The sequence below is a fragment of the Desmodus rotundus genome, chromosome 9 (genome assembly GCF_022682495.2).
Source record: "Desmodus rotundus isolate HL8 chromosome 9, HLdesRot8A.1, whole genome shotgun sequence".
Taxonomy (NCBI): Eukaryota; Metazoa; Chordata; class Mammalia; order Chiroptera; family Phyllostomidae; genus Desmodus; species Desmodus rotundus.
In genome coordinates this window covers 27,597,538-27,619,920 of record NC_071395.1, presented here as the reverse complement: position 1 = coordinate 27,619,920, position 22,383 = coordinate 27,597,538, and the positions used below count along the sequence as shown (strand labels likewise).

The 22,383-nt window shown below is 37.2% G+C and overlaps 1 protein-coding gene across 6 annotated transcripts in view; it reads left to right on the top strand.

Annotated features, from left to right (window-relative positions):
- Positions 1 to 18,766, top strand: part of GUCY1A1 (guanylate cyclase 1 soluble subunit alpha 1) — a 76,447-nt gene extending 57,681 nt beyond the window's left edge. For all 6 annotated transcript variants that reach the window (XM_045202667.3, XM_053911639.2, XM_045202666.3 and 3 more), the window contains 7 exons: positions 4,279 to 4,340; positions 7,528 to 7,586; positions 8,873 to 9,582; positions 10,925 to 11,410; positions 14,263 to 14,406; positions 15,185 to 15,339; positions 18,188 to 18,766. In XM_045202667.3, coding sequence (XP_045058602.1) covers positions 4,279 to 4,340; positions 7,528 to 7,586; positions 8,873 to 9,582; positions 10,925 to 11,410; positions 14,263 to 14,406; positions 15,185 to 15,339; positions 18,188 to 18,389 — 1,818 coding nt within the window. In that variant the 3' untranslated portion in view covers positions 18,390 to 18,766. The remainder of the gene's footprint in view (positions 1 to 4,278; positions 4,341 to 7,527; positions 7,587 to 8,872; positions 9,583 to 10,924; positions 11,411 to 14,262; positions 14,407 to 15,184; positions 15,340 to 18,187) is intronic.
- The last annotated feature ends 3,617 nt before the right edge of the window (positions 18,767 to 22,383 follow it).

Here is a 22,383-nt window from a genome sequence, read left to right as displayed (position 1 = left end):
TTGTGAGCTCATAGAAGTAATCATTGAGATTTGACTATACTGTCATGTAGCAGATGGTGAAGGCAAAGCTGTAAGAATGCGAAGAGGCATCGCTTCTTGGTGTTTTGGCTGAGGTCAAGGAAGACTTCTAAGAGGCAGAAGGGCCTTCTATAGTTGGCATTGTTGACTAGAACTCCTCTTGGACAACTGAGGCCATTTGCCTTATGACAAAAAGTGTCCTCATGTTGGATACACTTGGACTGTGTCATAAGAATCTAGATCATTTCATCAGCTGTCCAAACATCTGCACATCTTCAATTAAATAGCACTTTTTAATTTTTTAGTAGACATTTAATTCTTACTAATTGTTTAGTTTCAGTTGTATCAATAACTCAAAGAAAGAGTCTCCAAGTACCATTTGACATCATCATAGTTTTCGTTTTAGAAAATCAGATTTAACTTCCCAATTCATGTTTTTATAGGGGACAAATATTAAAATTTATTATCCATGGAAAATTCAAAGTAGGAGATGTCATTCTAAAGTAGTGAATAATAGGGCTTAAAAAAACCTTATTGATCATCTAACTCAAATTTTTCACTTCTGTTTGAAGAAATCGAGGCGATAGAGTTAGGATGCTTGCTTTTAGTAAAAGAGATAACTGGAGAGATGGAAAGGTCTGTGCATCTCATTCATACTTTACTGATCTTTTTATTATCATATTGCTTGCTTATTTTTATGGCTGTTGCTCCCCCCAAATCCTGTATGCTCTTCAGGCATAGTGTGTTTAGCAGCTTGCAATGTAGTATTGGCCACAGTTGAAAACATCAGAACCCACTTACTCAATTGAATCAATTGAATCAAATATACTTAAATAGATGATATTACCCCAAGTCAAAGATCTCACGAGACCAAGTGGATCTGAGTAGAATTGTAAAGTTTCTAGATGAGTTTCAGTACAGTGGGTTTCAAGAAAAAAAAGAAACAGAATTATAAATTATCCTTATGAATTGAAATAACTTTGGTTTAGAAAATCATTAAAAACTGTGGAAAAGTTGAAAATCAACTGAAATGGTTAAACCATACCAATGAAATTTTGCCCATTCAGTGTTCACAGCAGTAATACATCAAATGACAGTTATACCAGAAGTATTAACATACAGTGTATTTGTCAGGGATGCGCTTGTTTTAACAATGAATACATACCTATCCCTTATCAAGTCAAAAAATAATTGTTAAGTAAACTTGACAGCAACACTTGATTTACTTTTGGGGACAGGCACTCCCTCCAGGAATCAGGAATTCTGTGATCCACGACACTTCAGGGTCTGAGGATTATTAATATAAGCAGAGCCCATTTTCCCAAAACTCAAAATAGAGGCTTTCCCAAGTAAAAGGGAGTTTGAGTGCTGGGCAAGTAAAAATCTGCAGGAGACTACTGCATAATATTTGTGTTTGTTGGATTGTGGGGGATTCATTTTAAAGGAAAATATTCATTTTAGTCCTAAAATTCCGTACTAAACTAAAGATCAATACATAGAATTGTTGGGATGTGTAGCATCTGACTGACCTGCCTAGAGTCTTGTAGTGGCTGATTGTACGTCACAAGGCCCTGGCATTGACTGCGATGACAGGTCTCACTTACAGCTGAGTCCTGCTATGACCCTGTGGACTTGTGTCATCCCAGCATCTAGGCCCAGGATATGTTACAGGAGCTACAGGGCCAAAGCAGGAAACTAGGCACCAGCAGCTTTTACAGATAAACGTTTTGCCAGGAAAGTTTGTGGGTTTGGTTAGGTTTTGTTTCTTTGAACTTATAATAGTTTTCCAGAAAAGAAATGGTATGTCGTGAAAATAACTACAAAAGTCTGTTAACTTATAATATCACTAGAGTTTTCCTAGGACTTGAGCACCTTTGTCTTTAGAAAATCCAGTTCTGATTCAAAATGGAAAGTCAGGAATACCTGTGTTTCGCCAACCCCACCAATGGGAAGATGAACCATTTCTCCTCCCTCTTACAATGACAGCGTGTTACGTGGAAAGGACTCGAAGAAAAAAGTTCTTGGTGAGAGTGGGAAGGAAATAAAAGGCCAAAAAGGATCTTGACTGAAAAGTGTGATGGTTTAATCAGGAAGATAAAGAGGGAGAGAACGTCTCCAGTAGCATTGGGGAGGAGGAAGAAAATGTTACTTATTTTATTTTTTTTTCATTATAGTTTACATTCAACATTATTTTGTATTAGCTTGAGGTATACAGCATAAAAAGGAAAAAAGTCTCCAGTCTCAGAATTGGATGGGTTTTCTTTTTTCATTGTCTATCAAAAGTTTCTGGTCAGAGTAACAATGCAAATACATAATTCAAATTATTTTAAATTGGAAACAAGCTAAATTTATTTATAAGCAAGCTAAAAGAATAACACCTCTGTACTGGGGTCTCTCGCTTCATTGGTATAATTTTACAGATGAGGCCTTCACATCTTTGAATGCTGATGGGGGAGTATGGTTCATCCCATCAATATGTATTGAGCATCTCCTATGGTCATGTACTGTTCTAGGTGCTGGACATAGTGGTGAACAAAATGGGTATTCTCTGGGAGATTCTATTCTAGTGGAGAAGACAAATAATAATAATAAGGGCAGGTAGCAAGTCCATGAAGCAAAAGTGAGAGATCACGAGCAGAGGCAATGATGTTCATTTTATTGATGAGCCCTTTGCCCATCTGTATATGTTTTTCAGGAAGAAAGAACTCACAAAACTCATGCTTTCATGAGTTTTAATCTACTGGGATATGCTGGTGTTAGGAATGCCAGAGTAACTTTCCACAAAGTAAAAGGCCCTTGAGAAACTGAAGCTTTTCAGGAATCCTGGCTAATTCACTTCATTTAGAGTCTTCTATTTCATGTCTCTCTTTTCTTAACATAAAAGACCCCGGAGAAACATGCCGTATTTTCCCTTCTGAACATGCCCTCACCTGCCAGGCCTCCCACCCTCATATAGGTCTCTAGGACCTTGCTTCGAATCAGCCCGCCAGATAAGGCTCCTGCCAGCCTTTCTTTCATCCAGAGGCAGACTTATCCAAACAGTCAAAGATGCTCTATGTTGTAAATTTGTTTTCTTTTATTTTTTCTCAGCACTTGTATTTTTCTCAATAAAGTTCAAATTTCCTTTCTAAGCTCTATAATGCACATTAAAATGGAAAGTCATTTTTGTAAGTTATGAACTTAATTTCTTAAAACAGAAGCTTGGCCTAATTTGCTGAACTCCACCGCCTGCCTCACTTGACCAGTGGAAACTCAGAGAGATATAAATAGTTCTTAAGGAGAAAGGAATTTCCCAACCTGGAACATAGCCAGAAAATTCTTCACTTTTCTCTGGGTGAACTACAGAAAGAGTCAGCAGTTATGTATACCCATGTAGATACACATAATTTTTACATGGACTGCAAAAGAATCAGCAGCACTGCTTACCAATACTCTTCTCCTTATTAACTAGGGACAACAGGAAGCTAAGAAAGATTAATAGGTAGTCAACAAGTATTTAAAATATGGAGGCTTATATGCAATACTTTACAGTATAGGGAAATTCATGAAATCCATAAAAGAGTAAAACTATAAGTGTTTGGTGAGGATTATTATTTCAAAGGAAAGACATGAGTACAAATTAGGGAAAAGCCAAGATTTGTTTCAAATCAAGATCAGCTGATCTTGGTGACAGATTGGATTTAAGGGATGAAAAAGGGGGAAAGACAGAGAAAGTACCAGAGTTTTCTAGACCAGGAGATGTAAATGACACATGAAACAAATTTGCACTTGGAGTTAAGGGCAGAGAGTCACCGGCGCGGCTGGTGAAGAATTTGTGAAAGGAATAGGGATTGGCTTGGCTGGAGCCGTGCTGACACTGAGGTCTTGGCAGCACACCCAAGGGGTTTCCTGACCCAGAGGAAGTGATGCCCAGGATCCCTTCATGGAAGACCGGACATTACCAAACTGGGGTCTTCTATTCAGACTCCAACTCACCTGACCTTGTTCTGTGGTTGTCAGTGAGACCACCCACCGAGGGCAAAGCCTGTGGTCTACAACCCACATCCAAACTCAAATTAGTGTAGCTCATCGTTCTTCCCAAGTTTGAAAAACCTGTGGAAAATCAATCCCACTTTCCAAAGTGTAAATTCACGACACTTCTAATTGTAATAATGTATCTGCTTCTTCACAGGAAACTTTCAAGATGAATGTTTAAAATATGTATCTTCAAGTGTATTATTATTTAAGAGAATGTTTACAACTTTTCTTTTCAATTTTCAGTTTGAGCGGCTGAACCTTGCACTTCAGAGAACACTGGCAAAACACAAGATAAAAGAAAGCAGGTAAATTGAACTACTTTAGATGTATGAACTTCTTATTACTGTCACCGATACCACCACTAATAGCCAACACTTACTGAAAGTATAAGCATATTTAGAATGCCCAATCTGGACTAAGTATTTTTTTTTAGCTGCCACTAGTTAGAAAGTAAGTGCATTTATTTTTCCCATTTTGTGCATCACTAAGCTCAAGTTTATGTAAGATGTTGAAAATCTGATAGAGGTTAGGAAAAGGCAGACCTGAGTTTCCAACCTGGGCGGTTCAGAGCCCTTGATTTTAACCATGTTGCCAATTCCTGCTGCTTTTACCAAGCTCCCAGAGGCCTCTTCTTTCCTACTAAGGGATAATTTCTGAAATACTCTACGGGTAAGGCATGGATACGAAACATTCAGGCACACTCGTTGCTTGAAGAATGCTGCTAACAGGTTGGATCAGAGTTCCGGTGTTCCTTCTGCTCCCGCTTCTGCCCTTTCCCCCAGGTTAGACTTTTAGGTGCTGCATCAGGAGGAGATGAAATGGGAGAGGATGGACAGGGTCGATTTGGGGGACTTGGGGCAGCAGCTCTTAGTCCTCAGGGGAGTATTTCAGCATCTTCATATCCAGTTTGGTTGTGCTGGTGTGTGCACTGACTATCAGTTCTGCTTACAGTTTTTTTCTTATACTGTGTCTTTGAAATTTTCATTAAGCTAGCTTTCTGCAGAGACTTAATATATATGATGATTTTTAAAAACAATCTGATTTATATCATCAATTTTTCAGATATATCTTGGCACAGTTATTGCTGGTAGCTAACTTGATTTGCCCTTGTTCTTGATTCTCTGAAATCCCAAGAATTATTTAATCTGCAAATGATAGCACAAATACTTGAGTTTAAATTTACAGAATTGAACACTGAAGTCGTGCAAACCAGTACCATTGTCAGAAATATTTTGTAAATTCATTCATCTCCCTACTACGCATGAGTGAATACTCTGGTTTTTGGATTATCTGCATGTAGTTTTCCCTGCTGACTAACTGGGCCCAGACTGCAGGCAGCATGCTGCCAAGAAGGGGTCACAGACGGGTGCAGAAGGAGAGAGTGTTTGCCCCTGTGTCTGACAGGAGCTTTGTTTCCATGAGCGATATGCAAAGCATTCCAGAACACCTCTGACCTTCGAGCTCAGTCAGGCTGATAAGACAGCCCCAAGTCAGTGTAGCTGTGCTACTGTGTCTGTCTGCTGAAATCCTTGGTGGCCAGTTTACACAAAATTTATTCTCAGGGCTTTGTGTCCTAAAATGTTCTTAAAGCTGGATGGGTACAAACATTCCATCAGGATGTTTTCCCAGCAGCGTATCTCTTGAAAATCTCAAAACTCAGAAAAAATATATTTATTTGGAAATCTTGAAAAATCTTTAACTATTTCTATGACTTCTTACAGAGCTGATCATACTTGTAAATTGTCCTAGTGGTAATTATTCAGTTCTTGAAATAAGATGAGGGCCCTTCTTTCTCGTAAGAGTGCATGTTGGTATGCCAAATGGCTACTCGCTGCTTTGCCTTCTTAAATTATTGGGTATTCTCTTTGTTTCTGGGTTTTCTCCCCCCATCTTTTTGGCAGGGTAACTGCCATTTCTACTGCTCTCATTTTGCCAACTGCTGAACATACCTTATTCCTTTTTGCAGACTACTTATTATGTAGATAACTTGAAAAGAAAAACGCCAGCATGTTAAATAATGAACTGTCCCTAAATGGAAGACTGGAGTTCCCTGTTCCCACCATGTGTTCTTTAAGTGAATGAGTTTAAGTAGAACCATTCTGGTATCTCCCGGGTCGTTTGCATGTAGAGCTTTTGTTTTGTTTCTTTTTCTAGGACCTTTTGTTCACACCATCATGTGTATGGACTCATGACTCATTTGCTGGTGCATATACAGACTGACACTCCTCCTCTGAAGATAAAGATAGGGAACGTGCTGTTTAACTCACTTTGCTCATATCTCATATCATGGGTGCTGGGAATTGGCAGCATTATAATTCTCTGAGAAGATTTGCTCTCATTCTTTACAAAAAATAGAAGTTACTTAAAAAAGAAGCAAGTCTAAAGACGGATTAATATAAAACAGTACACATCAAGGGGTTTGGTGGCAAAGAAGGGTCGGCTTTGGGCGGCGAGCACACAACAGAGTGTACAGATGTTGTGCGATGTTGCAAAGACGTTCTATACATCAGGGTGTCTGGGGGTCTCTAAAATCAACTAGGTAATGCCACTTAGTGCTCCTTAACCCACTGAAATAAGAAAATGTTTCCACCTGCTATTTTAAATAATTGTAAGCAATATACCTTTATGTGATAAAGTAGTGGACTGAGCAATTTTCCCTCTTGAAAATGTTTCCTTTTGAAACTGCTTTACATGTATCAATTTCTTTGGAACCTGTTGAGAATTATAGATTTATGCCTGTTTGTGAACTTGGCTTGTCTAATGGCAGACTGAACCACGAACAGAACTTGGGTATCCTTTAATATGCTTCCAGAGTTTGGCAAATTTACTCATAATTGGTCATCACTATCAGGAATCATCAACAAAAAGTTCGGCAGACATAAATCAGCAAGTTGCCTTGTTGAAATTACCAGAGCCTCTATCAATCAAAATGTATGCCATTATATTATCAACTTCTATGTTATAGAAACCAATGCAGTAATTGGAGAAAGAATAGATTTCTCGAGCCACTCAGTTTTATACAAGATCAAGGATAAAATTTAATGTAAAGATGCCTGAGAGTTAAGTAGACAGGATTTACTGTGTATTTGCTTTAGAAAAAAATAAGGATACTTAAAAGTGACATTCATTGATGTGTAGGTTTTTCTTCTTGGCTGGGTTTTCAGTAAAGCTCTGGGTAGCTTATCTCCATCCCCTTGGGGGCCATTTCTATTCCTTGTTCCCTGCCAGTGCAGGCGTCTATAGCATTAGTCCAAGTAACGTGCAGTTGAAGGGTTAGGTAAGAAATGATGGGACACCCTGTATCAGGTGTATCTGGGGTCTCCCAACATCGCTCTGGGTTGTGCATGGCACCGCTCCTTTCCTGTAAACTCGAGAGTCAAGCTTTGCCTCTACAGAAAAGGTAATTTAAATTAGTATTTGTCATAACTTGTTATAATATGAAGTTTTAGCATTCATTTGTCAGGTTCTAATTTGATATTGAAATAATTTCAGAAAATCTGTGGAAAGAGAAGACTTTGAAAAAATAATTGCAGACCAAGCACTTGCGGCAGGTAATAAAAGTGTTTAAGTATATGTGATTAGGAAATCCTTATTTTTAGAACTAATATTTTACTAGTAAACTAATATTTTCTATTAGTAAAAAATATTTACTTATAGAACTTATATTTTCTCCTAAAATATGTATTTATATTTGCTAGTGAGTTCCAGTGTCAAGTGTTCAATGTATTGTGTTAGCATAAAGAATAACTCTTTTCCATACTATGTGTTTTTGTTTGATCTAAAATATTTCCTCTTCTTATAATGTTTATTTGCTGAGAATGAGATACGGCTGCATGGAAATCTGACTCATAGACATTCAAAGCTTTGGTCTTGATGTTGACTAAGGGTTCCTGGTTGTGAATGATAAATAGTACTCAGCAAAGTAAAATTAAAAAAATGTTAAAAGGCTCAAAGCAATCCTGGGAAAAGGGGTTAATGGTATTTTCATATTGATACTTAGTTTAGGGAGACAAGTAGATGAGTAAATTTGTTTTACTGTCCTTTTCATGGTTTGAGTACATAGGTCAACAAGTGATTTTTTTCTAAAAGTGCAAGACATTAAGATTGTAATAATAATGATGGTGATTATGGCTAATTATATTGAACCCTATTAGAAGCCAGGTACTATTCTAAATGCCTGCCCCACATATCACAGAAGTGCTATGAAAAGGGAACTATTTTTTCCTCAGTTACAGATTAAAAAAATGGTGGTACACAGAGTTTAAAGAACAGAGGAGGTTAAGGAAGAAGTTGTAGGAAGTAATATATTCCAATCACATATTCACCAGTATAACATTAAGCAATGAGGGGGAATATTATAATCAGAGAAAATTGCTTTATGTTATCTCTAAAAAAATGACAAAGTTGAGTTTCACAACCAGTGATTTCAAATCAATGCCTGTGTCTAAAGCTTATTCTCCTGGAGGCCCTGCAACGGGGGCAGTACCCTTCCATCAGCATGGACTGATTTTGTTGTTTCCTAGGTGGGAGGGCTTTTTCTGAAAGGGACCTGACCCTGCAATTCCCCTTGCTCTTTTATAGCTACGTTTTTTAGGGAGATAGAAGTTGTACATTATACTCAGTTGATCATTCTTTTTCAAAGAAATGATTGGGGATTTTTATTCAAAGTTACCAGAATTTTAGTAACTACTCTGTACACATAATTTGAATATAGATGGATAATTTGGATTGGAACTCTTATTATGATATATAAAGGGAACTAAATCATCAAATAAAACAATGTTTAAAATAGTAGTAACAGCACAGATGTGGCAGAAATGTGAATATATGCTTTCAGGAGTTCCTGTGGAGATCATCAAAGAATCTCTCGGTGAAGAGCTTTTCAAAATATGTTATGAGGAAGATGAACACATCCTGGGTGTGGTTGGAGGAACCCTCAAAGATTTTTTAAACAGCTTCAGCACCCTTCTGAAACAGAGCGGCCCCTGCCAAGAAGCAGAAAAGAAGGGCAGGCTGGAGGATGCGTCCATTCTCTGCCTGGATAAAGATCATGATTTCTTAAACGTTTACTATTTCTTCCCTAAGAGGACCACGTCCTTGATTCTTCCCGGCATCATTAAGGCAGCAGCTCACATCCTGTACGAAACCGAAGTGGCAGTCTCATTAATGCCTTCTTGTGTCCGTGATGACAGCAGCGAGTTTGTGAATCAGCCCTATTTGTTATACTCAGTTCATGTCAAAAGCACCAAACCATCCCTGTCCCCAGGCAAACCCCAGTCCTCCCTGGTCATCCCTGCTTCTCTCTTCTGTAAGACATTTCCATTCCATTTCATGTTTGACCAAGATATGACAATTCTGCAATTTGGCAATGGTATCAGGAGGCTGATGAACAGGAGAGACTTCCAAGGAAAGCCTAATTTTGAAGAGTACTTTGAAATTCTGACTCCAAAAGTCAATCAAACATTTAGTGGAATCATGACTATGTTGAATATGCAATTTGTGGTCCGAGTGAGGAGATGGGACAACTCTGTGAAGAAATCTTCAAGGGTAAGAGAAACATAATAGAATTTTGAATATGAAATCAATGATCTCATATTTAAGGACCAGAAACAAAAAAAGGCTCAAATACATATGTATCACTTCAAATGCCTTGATAAAACAATTCTAAAATACTTTTAAGGCTGGAATAAATTGAAAATAAGATTCTTTCTGCATGTATTTCTTCTTGACCCTTACTTCACGAATATTCAATGAATGCAGTCTACCTTTTAAAATATTTATAAAGTATTTTATAACCAAATTATAAAAATATTTGTATAAAATATGTTTTCAATCATATTTTAAGTGCATTAATTTGGAATAAGAGATATTTTTCTTAACAAACACCGAAAACTATTTTTTTTCCTCATAGGACCCAACTAAATGGGTTTTAAATTCAATATGTAATAAACATAGAAGAAAGCAATAACTTGTTTAATTGTTAGAGGATAGGCAGGGGGAAATATTCTGTCACCTCATGGCAGAGAACTTTGGTAATCATTGACTCTTAGGATACAAAGTTGGCTAAATCATAGTTGATAGTACAGCGAAGCTAATAGAGAGGCTTAGGATGCATATAAATTTTAGTCATGTGTATCCCCAGCAGACAAATTGTTCCCAAAATTGAAAACAGCTTTATTACTTTTCATCATAAAACTCATAGGCAAATGTTTAAAAAATTGGTAATTGTAGTAAAAAAATCAAAGACATAACTTATGTGCATTTTTGTTTAAAACAAAAAAATACTATTTATAACTTCCATTTTATCACTAAACAAAATATTTTGGGCATCCTTCCATGTCATTAGATATAAGCCTATTTCACTTTTCAAAGACTGTGTAGTGTCTCATTGTAAGGTTTTCCTCTACTTAACTGTCTGCTATTGAATGACATTTGGGTTGCTTCTGACTCTTTGCTGCAGTGAACACACATGTACATATTCGTCCATACTCATCCAGGTAAATCGTGTAATCCAGAATGATCACTTGGAGCCTCACCTTTCTTAAGCCTCCCCTGGTGCAATTACTTCTCCTGGCTGCTACTGACAAAAGAATGTAGTAACAAAAGCAGCAGCAAGCCACTTACTGAGAAAGCCTTGAAGAAAAAATTATTTGCATTGTTTATTGAGAATTATGATTTACATGTAGAGTATACTCTTTAAATGCCTGCATTCATTTTAGAACTAATAGTAGGTTAGAACTATAAAAATGCATATTGTTCCTGGTCAGCAGGTAGAAAAAGTCAAGTTGAATACAAAAGGATTATCCCTGTATCTACTTCCTCTCTTTGTCTCAAAAAGGTATTGGGAACTTGAGTAAACCACAGGAACTGGTTCTCTTTTGCTTCACAGGTTATGGACCTCAAAGGCCAAATGATCTACATCATTGAATCCAGTGCGATCTTGTTCTTGGGGTCACCCTGTGTGGACAGATTAGAAGATTTTACAGGACGAGGGCTCTACCTCTCAGACATCCCGATTCACAACGCACTGAGGGATGTGGTCTTGATAGGAGAACAGGCGAGAGCGCAAGACGGCCTTAAGAAGAGGCTGGGAAAACTGAAGGCCACCCTTGAACAAGCCCACCAAGCCCTGGAGGAGGAAAAGAAGAAGACAGTTGATCTTCTGTGCTCTATATTTCCCTCCGAGGTGGCACAGCAGCTGTGGCAAGGGCAAGTGGTGCAAGCCAAGAAGTTCAGTAACGTCACCATGCTCTTCTCAGACATTGTGGGTTTCACTGCCATCTGCTCCCAGTGCTCGCCGCTGCAGGTCATCACCATGCTCAATGCTCTCTACACGCGCTTTGACCGGCAGTGCGGAGAGCTGGATGTCTACAAGGTAGGGCTGGAGCCGGGCAATGACCATTTTCCAGGCAGAAGTCACTGAGAAAAAGCACAACTAGGATCTGAGTGATAATGCAAACGAGAGGCTGTCTCAGCAGGGCCATCCTGGGAATGAGTGTTGTGCATTAATCAAGGGGGTGTCTGCCAGCCAGAAATAGCTCAGAATCTGCTCAGAAGCAGAGATAATGATAACATGAAAAGACTACCATGTTGTCTTCTCAAGGCATAGGCATAGAATGGTGGGACGATAGACTGAGTGGAGAACGGGCTGCAGGACCCATGATCAGGTAAAGTTTATAAGTTTCTGAACCTTACACCTGACTATGGAAACTGAGTTATTAAGTATCAGACAATTCAAAGTATGGTTTGTACAGGAAAAACTTATCCTCTGAGTCTCTCAAAGTAAAGGAACATGAGGGTCATACAAATTATATTTGAACAGATTAATTCAATACAGAGTCAACATGATACTTTTTATGGCCAGTTAGAAGAAATCCCAATTACCTACTTAAGGCATTATTGCGGAGAGGCCGTGGGTAGAGATAACTGAATAAGAGAGGTCTGTCTTCAAATTCTGTCTCTGCCCGACATGCTTTATAAGCTGAGAAAGTTAACCTTTCTCATTTCTGAAACAGAGGAAATATTATCCACCCAAAGGTTAATAGGCACGAATAACATACATCATGTCCTGCAATCTTTGTGAACAAGATTGTCATAAATGTTATGGTAAATAATATCTGTTATGCATCAGGCAGCAAGACTGAGTGCCTAGGGTGTACCAGGCATCATTCCAGGCACTGGGGATGCACAGGGTTGCCCCCCCACCTGTAATAAGCTACTGTTTAATTGCAACTATTATCAAAAAGAGAACTCATGAAAAGATTCATGTTCTGCCTGTTTTTTTAGAAGTAAAACCTATATTTTACTGATTTAAAGTATTTTGCACTGTTTCAGACGTGAGCATTGAGAATAGAACATGCTTCTCATTTGTGTGGCTTGAACCATCTCTTAATTTGCCGCATAATCTGGAATTTCAGAGTTTAACTCAACACAAAATAGATGATTGAGGAGAAAACGGAAATTATTTATGGGAATATAAAAGCCCTTTTTAAAATCTAGACGCTGGAAATAAAAACAACTTCCTTTTTAAAATTTCTAACAGGAAATTCCAGATAGAGCTATGATCCCTTGGGACAAAAATAGGTCCATGGATAATTACAGATAAAATAATTGGCTTCGGTTAGGTTAAGCTTGATGGCCTCTTGTGGAATTTACTGTATTTATTTGTAGACAGTTTCTATCTTGAGAATGTCTCCTTTCTCAGAATTGTGAGAAGGAATTCTTGCTGCTCTTTGCAAACTGCTCTGATTGATAGCAGAAGAAGCAGCCCTCTTCTTCAAGTTGAAAAAAAATGTGGTTATTTCTGTCAAGTATTTAGAATCAAGCCTCCTGACTACAAGAGTTCCCTGACTAACCCAGCGCAGCTCAAACTAGTCAATCACCTTCCTTACTGGTCCTCATGTCCACCTTTTCTCTATTCCTGATTTTTCATGAAAGTACCTGGAGATAGCCATCAATAAATAAGAGTCTTTACCATAAAATACATTTAAGATACACAGAACATATAATCATAGGCTGACCTAGAAGTGTTATGGTTTCCAAGCAATAGTCAAGTTTATTTATTCAGGGATCTGATCATACCTGGACTTTATTTAATTTCATTTTCTCTCTTTCAATTATTTTGTTGTCTGTTTGTTTTAGTATTTATTCATTGTTCTAGCATATATCTGCTGGTTATCTAGCATTTTCCAGCATGGGTGGGCACAGTCCCTGTGAGAAGAGTTGACATATGTTTGGGGGGGTGTTGGCAGTGGCAATGACAAATGCTAGATTCCCATATGACAGGATGAAGGCTCCATTTCACTCAAGTCTGTACAAAGTGCCACAATAGTACAGAGATTAGACACCTAACTCCAAGTAGGGGTGGGGATACTGCTTCTCCTAGTTAGTAACATTTATTGAGCACCTGTGATCTATTAATCTCTCTGTTAAGCACTTCTTATGCATTCACTGAATCTGATGGGAGGCATTGCTGCCTGGTTCATCTGTTGGTGAATATACGAGACTCTGGTGATATAGGAATTAATAGAATAGACAAACTCAGAGAACTTACATTCCACCGAGGGAAAGAAGGGCAATAAACAAATGAATAAATTGATAGTATTTTATGTGGTGTAATATTCTGGAGGAAAAAATAAAGCAAGTTAAGGGCAATTGCTATTTCACAGAGGGTGGCCTTTCTCGTAAAGTGATGTTTTACAGGGGCTGAAGGAAATAAGGAACAAACCAAATGGTTGTCTGTAGGAGTATTATTCCAGGCAAAGGACTAGCAAGTGAGAGCAGGTTTGACATGTGTGAAGGAAAACAGGAGAGGCCAGTGGCGTTGAGGCAAAGTGAGCAAGTGGGAGAATTACCAGGAAAAGTCGGGAATGAGCAGAGAGGCAGGTCAAGGAGAACTTTGGGCGTGCTCTAAGGTTTTTGGCATTTATTCTGAGTGAAATGGGAAATTACTATAGGTTTATGTATCCCTGTTGCTTTTCTCACTCCCATTTCTCCACCCTAGGAGTTTTCATAAGGAGAATGAGATGATCTGATAAGTGACAGTAAATATTTAGAGGAGAATAAGAATACGACTATTACAATTTGGTGGATTTAAAGTAGTTGGTAGCTTTTTGTAGCCAGTATCACAGACAGAGAACACCAAGATTTTTACCATATGATTTTTAACTTCTGCTATATGTTATACACTGCTATTCTTCCTGAGCTTGGGAAATGTGTTATGTGTAGGTGGAGACCATTGGCGATGCATATTGTGTGGCCGGAGGATTACACAAAGAAAGTGATACGCATGCTGTTCAGATAGCGCTGATGGCCCTGAAGATGATGGAGCTCTCTGATGAAGTCATGTCTCCCCATGGAGAACCTATCAAGGTAAAGTGGGATCATACATTGTCCAGGAAACGAGAGTAAATGCTTATTAGTTAGTTATCAAAAGAATGGTGCATTACGGTTTAGTTGCGGAGAGCCAACTCTAACTTATTTAAGCAGGAATAAATCTACAACATGGTATTAAGTGGTTTAGAGAATCATTACAAGGACCAAAGAGGCTATAATCTGGGCCTCAGCAACAACTTCCTGCTTCCTCTGTTATTTTTTGCTTAAATATTGGAATTCCTTCTCTCTAGCTGTTAGTCATTTGAATAATGGGTAGTGTTTGGCATAAAGCTTTTTTAAAGCAGTAGTCCTGAAGCCACACACTCCCTAGAGTGACAGCTAGCTTCCTTTGACCCTCCTGACAGTGTTTCGGGAAACAACTCCTGCAGCCCAGAAGTTATGTCTGCCTCACTTCATAGACAGAGCAGTTCACATAAACAGCCCAGAGATGCTTTGTCTTGTCGCTGTGGTGACTGCGACAGATATGCGTGGAAATTTGTCTCAGATATTGAGGAGAGGTGAAATAAGACTGCTTTGTGCGATAAACCTAAGTGAATAAATAGAGAAGAGTTAAGAGGTGTGGGTGATTCTCCACTCGCCATTCTTAATCAGCTGTGAGGAGTACAGGGAAATTGGCTTGAGGTTTTAAGGAAGGAGGAACTGGTGTGGTGAGAGCGATTGGCCCAATAATTTAGACAGGCCATTCAAACAACACTGACAAGTGGAAAATGCTTTACCCACGACCAGAAACACTGTGGTACTTTTTTGCTTTCAGATGCGAATTGGATTGCATTCTGGGTCGGTTTTTGCTGGAGTGGTTGGAGTTAAAATGCCCCGTTACTGTCTGTTTGGAAACAATGTCACCTTGGCTAACAAATTTGAGTCCTGCAGTGTACCACGGAAAATCAACGTCAGCCCAACCACTTACAGGTACTGATTGCACTGGCCACCTGAAATCTGTTAGTTTACCGTTGTAGTGGGAGAAATGGTATCCAGTCGAGAGGGAGGAAAGACATCCTCTGCCCTGTGTGGAATCTGCACTGAGACTCTTGCTGCTATCCTTGGATCTTTCTGCCATCACGCTTCCACTTAGATGGTTTCATTTTTCCAGCCTGTTTTTCTTATAAGTTTTGATCTTTATTTGAAGGTGATTTAATGAACATTTTTCACCCCATGACACTCTACTTGTGTTTATCTGTAAGTTCCTTTAAAAGGCTGGGATTTGTATTCAGAAGACATGTCTTACCAGTTCTAAATACAGGGCTTACCAGTTGTGGGATCTGGAGCAAAACCCTTAATAAATTCAAGTGATATAAAGGTTATGATTGTAATTATCGTATTTAATAGGAAATGTTGAGCTAATGTGGACAGAAAAATATTTTTAAATATACCAATCACCTATAGTTTTGTACAGTTTTATTTATTAAATGCTTACAGATTTATACATGTTTACAATTAATTTTTAAACATTCTAAACATACAGAAAAAATCAAAGAAAATATGATACCCATGTAACCAATATGAATATTTAAAAAATCTCAACCTTTTGCCATATTTGTTTCAGATCCCTGTTATATACAAGAAATACAATATCACAGTCCCCAGGTCCCTGTTTTCTGGCTGACACACTGGACTCTACATCCCTTAAAATTTGTAGAAACATCTGGGAACATGTACTTTCTGAGGACAGGCAGGCTCTGAAGAGAGAGGCAGGAAGGCACTGAGTAGAGGTATAACATATGTTTACCAGGAAGGAACATGGGCAGAAAGAAGCCAGGAATATAATTCTCTTCATTTAGGTTCCTCCAGATAAAAAAATAAAGTCAGAGAAAAATAGATTTCCGCTCAACCTGTTCATATCCTTTTATGACTTGCCTGGGATCCACTAAAAATTATGTTTCTGAGATATTTTTTCTTGATGAAATATAAATCGAATTCACTTGTTCAAAGTATTTCTAATGCAGTAGTGTGCTGGTAAACCAGTTTAGAGGAGTGAAAGGGAGGATCCCTGATTTCTAGCATTTACCAATGTCTGCGGTGTGATACTCCCACCACAGCAGGTTTCAGTCCATCGATAGCTTGGAAAATTCCTGAATGTCTTCTATTTGCTCTCACAAACCAGTACAAACCAGAACAAGCATGGCATATATAATACTGAATATGTATTCTAGAGTATGAATCAGCCAGAATCTATCTTCTACCCATGGTTAGTTAAAGTGTACCCAGTTTTTTTATTATTGTAAAAGTGATTTGATAAATATTCTTATACATATATTTCTAGATAACATGCCTATAAGTGGTATTCCCAGATCACAAGCTATACCTGGCTTCAGCTTTACTAAGGATCAGTTAGCTGTCCAAATTGCTTTTATCGATTTTCATTCCCCCGTTGGTGTGTGAAGGTTTCTCTTCCCCAAAGCCTGATGTTATCAGACTTATTGTTACCAGTATGACGGGTGTTATGTGGTATCTCACTGATGTGTATTCTTATGTAATTGACTAATTTAATTTTCACAACTATCCTAGACATGTATACTACTACCCCATTTTTGAAAGTTAGAAAGCTGACATCTTTCTTGCACTTTAAAATTAAATCTACCAGAGTTTGAGGCTTATAATTTTACTATGGGATTCTGTAACATTTCATTATATATTACCAAATCCTGTGCTTTATAAATAACAGGCCTCAAGAAATATTTATGAATTCCTAACGGAATCATCATTTCCATTAGTTTTATTATTTTGCAGATTACATATTTATTGGTGTACTAATAGAAATTAGTTAATAAGAATACTCACATGTATTCTGCTTCAGGTCTGTCATTCTTAGGCCTAGATTTCTACCCAGTTGATTTCTTCAGTATTTGGAAGAATGTCATAGTTCCAAATTCTAATGCAGCACCATCATTCTATTTCCTTTAGATAGGATACTGCAGACTGGTGAGTAAGGCTCTGGTCTGCTTGGGCAGGTGTGATGAGTGGTTTTCTGTAGAAGTTGGTTTAGATCCCAGAACTATTCAACGTTTTCCATCCATGGCCTAAATAATAGATTAGAGTGATACTTATTAAGTTTGCCTTGAAAAGAAAGCTAGGGAAATACATGGGAAGACCCAGTAACTTAATCAGTAGGATTGGGAATTCAAAATGAGTTTAGCATAATGGATAAGTAGTTAGTTGTAAAATTAAAAAAAATTAGGTTGAACACATGAATTTAAGAAGGAAATAGCTTGCAAATACCAGATGGAAGTAGAGTATCAATATGTACAATTAAATCTCATTTTAGTCTTACTAACCTTGAATTGATAAAAATTCTATTGAGAGATAAAAGTTTAAATATATATATATATATATATATATATATATATATATGCATGTAGCTTATGTAGAACTTTCCCTTTACGATTTTTTGCCCATGATTATTTCTCAGTAACATTTACAAAATGACTAAATCAATAAATGGGCAATGTTTTAACTTGTCTAATCTTTCAACTTGGAAGCCTTATTCTATAACATTATAGTTATGGGTTTATTTATTTATTTTTTGCTCTTATTAGACCTTTAGATTATTTTGGGTTTTATTTCCCCATTACTGTGAATTTATTTTCCATTGTACTTCTTCTGTTTGTTAACATCATAAGAAGCTTTCTGTCAACCACAGTGAGAATGGCTGGTTTATTAATATTTTCAAGAATATTCATTTAGTTCTGTTGTCTTTTTTGAGTAGACAGTTATGCAAGCATTAAATTGTAATGGTTATATTTTTATTTTAATCTTTCAGATTACTCAAAGACTGTCCTGGTTTTGTATTTACCCCTCGATCAAGGGAGGAACTTCCCCCAAATTTCCCCAGTGAAATTCCTGGAATCTGTCATTTTCTGGAAGCATATCAACAAGGAACAAATTCAAAACCATGGTTCCAAAAGAAAGATGTTGAAGATGGTAATGCCAATTTTTTAGGCAAAGCATCGGGAATAGATTAACAAAATATATGCCTGGGGTTAGCCTTTGGGGATTGACTCCTTCGAGCATTTGTGGAATCTCTGAAAGCACTTTAGGATGCAGATGGTTAAAAAGCAGTATTAAAATTTCAGCAGCTGAGTTACGATCTACTCTTTCTTCCATTTAACATGACGAAAATGTATGCACTTCAATACTTCAGCTCTTCAGTGAAAATAAAAATGGAACCTTGAGAAGTAACATTGGGGGGATATTTTTGTTATATAGCAATCACTTATTATCTGTACTCAAAATTTAGCACATTGTACACGTATCGGGTAATTGTATTGACCTGTATTATGTGATGGAGTCACTTGTATTCTTTGTCCTGGTGGAATGCCAAGTGTGTCTGTGATAGTGTTGCCTTAAAAAAGCTTTCAAATAGAAATTATAGTCTTCGACACCATAAGCTCTTTGAACCTTTAAACTCTGAATTTTATTATAGTTTCACATTTAATTTTTAGCATACATAAATAGATTGAGGTTTTTTCTGTTGCACTTTTCTTTTTTTTTCTATTTTTAAGAAAATAAGCAATTATGGGTTAGATGCAATATGAATATAAAATAGGTCTTCTGTAAATATCAAAGATTATTTTATAAACATATTCTCCATAACATAATGTTCATTAACAATAAATATTTCCTTTTGTTTGACATTTTTTTATTCAACATATGGTAAAGATTTTTTCATTGCTATTAGCAATTTAATTCATATTCATTTCTGTGTTATAGTATTTAGAATAAAAGAGAATTAAGCCTATGTTAAAATGCGATGATATCATTCTGATTTATTTTCATCATAAGCAACATGGGAGTAAAGTAAGCATTTGGGGAACATATAATAAAGTACAGAATAAACTATTTACACACGCAGAGTAATTTGGGCCTATTTCAGCAGACATAGTCTATTGCCATGCTGAGCTATATAAAATTCCAGTAAGAAAATCTAAGTTCAGAAGTGGGAAATAAAAATTGTTCTTTTTTTCCCTCAGAGTGCATTTTTCAAGTATTTGTATTGAATATTTCAGCGTGTGTATATTTCCTAAAAATCATTAGGGGGGTTGTCTTAGTGAATACACAGTTACGAATTTTTTAATTCTAGTCAAATATCTCAATGATATTGTTTAAAGAGAATGTTAGTGTTATTGAATAAAATTATGCTGTGGTTTTATTGTGGAAAATTTTAAACATTTTTCTGGAGCGTGAACTTTAATTTTTAACGATGTTAGTCTAATATCTCTGGTAAACTAAACCTAAATGACGATTTGATTTTAAAAGAGCTCTACTTCAAAGCAAGAAAAAGATGAACATTATAATTTTTAAATTATTATTAGCAGAGCCATAGATAACACTGAAATTTTATTTGGAGTTTTAAGAAACAACTCAGTTTTAAGCTCTTTAATTTTCTCTAGTCGTTCCCAGGCTACCCCATGGTGATCTCAGGAATAAAAGTAATTACCAATTGGCCTCTAATATCCTATGTGTACCACTATAGACATTACAATGATTATTGCTAACTAAGTCCTCCAGTTTCTTGAAGGACTGAATGTGTCTCATTAAATACAAATCCTATTGTTGAAAAATACCATAGGTATTGGGAAAATATAGTTACAGTCTCACAAATATGTGAAGTTCGTAAAAATACTTAAAAGGAAAATAAAGACAAAATACCTTTTTCTTTCTGCAACTGAACACTTACCATAGGGAAAATAATAGAAATTAAAGGAAATTTAAAAGCATAAAATCAAATGTCTCCTTCTCCAAAATATTTAGCAGATCCCAATTTCATAATAATTTGTTTTCTTATTCAGATTGTTTTTCCTGAGAATTCCACAAGCTGTTTCTTCTGTTCTGATTTTGTTTTCATTCATGAATTCTTGCCCATTATTTTGTGTCCAGTCCACAAAATAAATTTGCTCTTCATAGCTATTTCTCAAGCAAGAATAGAGTTCCACTGATGTTTTTCTAAAAATGTTTGCATCAAGAAGCAAAGACAAATACAGAATTTAAAAGTCTCTTCCGATTTTTCCTCATTGTTTTATTTCCATTTAGACTTTGTAAGAAAAGGTAGAGTTTCAACCTCAATGAATAGATTCACTTACTCATTCCCATTTATATAATCATCATTTCTTGAATGACTCCCATATACTAGAAATAATGCCATTTTTGGAATTCAGAGATAAAGTAGGGCCCATTCTATCAAGAAAGGAAAATGAAAAGTGAACATAAGATAATTTCAAAATTCTGTGGCAGCACAAAGTGGGAGACTCAGCGCTTGGAGAAGTGTCTTGGTCTTAGAGGAGTTCATGAGGCAGAGGGGAAGGACTTGGCCCAAACGAGCACACTAGCACACAAAGAAATACAGTCTTGGGGATGCGTAGCATATCTTGGATGGCATGTTGCCTGGGATGAGTTGGAGGTGAGGAAAATAAGAACAGCAAGTCTATTTAGATGCAAATCATGAAGAGGGCTGTTGTTTACATTAAGGTGTGTGATTTTGACGATAATGATGGTCAATCATCATTATTAATTTTCGTGGAGCCTTTTGGTCAAAACAAATCTTACCAAGTAACAAACACAAAAAGGAGCAAAACAGAAAAAAAAAAGCAGACCATTGGTTTCTGCCTCCCTCCCCAACCATTTTTTTGCATTTTATTTTATTTTATTTTTTAATTTTTTATTCAGTTACAATTGTCTGCATTTTCTCCCCATCCCTCCACCCTACCCCAGCCAGTCCTACCTCCCTCCCTCACTTCTACCCTCCCCCTTGATTTTGTCCTTGTGTCCTAGTAGGCAAGGGAAACAGCAAATGCTAAAGGAAGAAATGGGATGATCATATGTGTGTTTTTGAAAGGCAATGTCAGAAACAGCATGGATAGGTGTGCATATTGACTTGCACAAATGACCAAATCGACCTTCTTCTGTGTCTCAGAAGAAAATGATTCATGCTATATCCTGGATGTTTTTACTAGAAGTATGAACATAAGCTGGGATGTCTGGCATCAGAATTTCACATCACTCTCTAGGTCATTAGTCCTTCCGATCCTTTGGTGGGAAGGAAGAGTTGCTTCAACATTTTACTAACCTTTCCTTCAAATTCTTCTCTGTGATATTACCCGTCACACCAAGGCAAACACTTCCAGGCCTGTCCTATTGTTAGGTTAGAAGCTGTCCTAGAATGGAAAGAGGAGCTCTAGGAAGAGCAGAGGGCAAGCAAATAAAACAGCCTACCTGTTTCACATAGTCCTGGGCATAGACTTGGCACCCTGAGATTTCCCAGCTGGAAAAGTGCCCAAATAGAGCTTTACATACAAAGCCCATAGGAAGTCTAGGGCCATATAATGTTTGAAAATCACATTCAATTCCCTGTTAAAGCAACAGGTAATAGTCTCAAAGAGAATGAGTTAACAAATTATGGTAGTAGTTTGCAGTGAATGGATTTTACCTGGAGAAATTAACAAGTGAAAAGGAATCTCTTTGATGCATACTGTTGGGGTGGATTGCTACATCATTATCCTTCACTGAGCACTGAAAGATGAAGTTTGTTTCGCCTGATTGTGCATGTCGGTGCTGTGTCCCTCTTACAGGGCTGTACTTGCACAGTTAAATGAAGGCGGATCTGAAGGGTGGAAAGATGCGGGGGTGGGAGGTGAGTCACCAGTGGGGTTGCAATTCCTATAAAGAAGGACTAGTCTCCTACAAAGCAAAACCTCAGTGCAGGTGATAGAAACTTAGTGGAGGTGATAGAAAAAATGCAATTCTCTTGTCTAATCAGAGGCTAAAAGCAGGGACAGCTTGTTTTATTAAGCAGAGAACACCCAATTGTAACTTTAAACCAAGGTTTTCAGTGTTGTATGTTCTTTGTGGGGATTCTTCTCAAATCCTGACAAATCTTGGTGTCTTGCAGTGACAAGTGGAAGAATCACTCTTGTTGTGAAAGCCAGGAGCTTGGGAAGTATGATATTTAGTCCTTTGTGA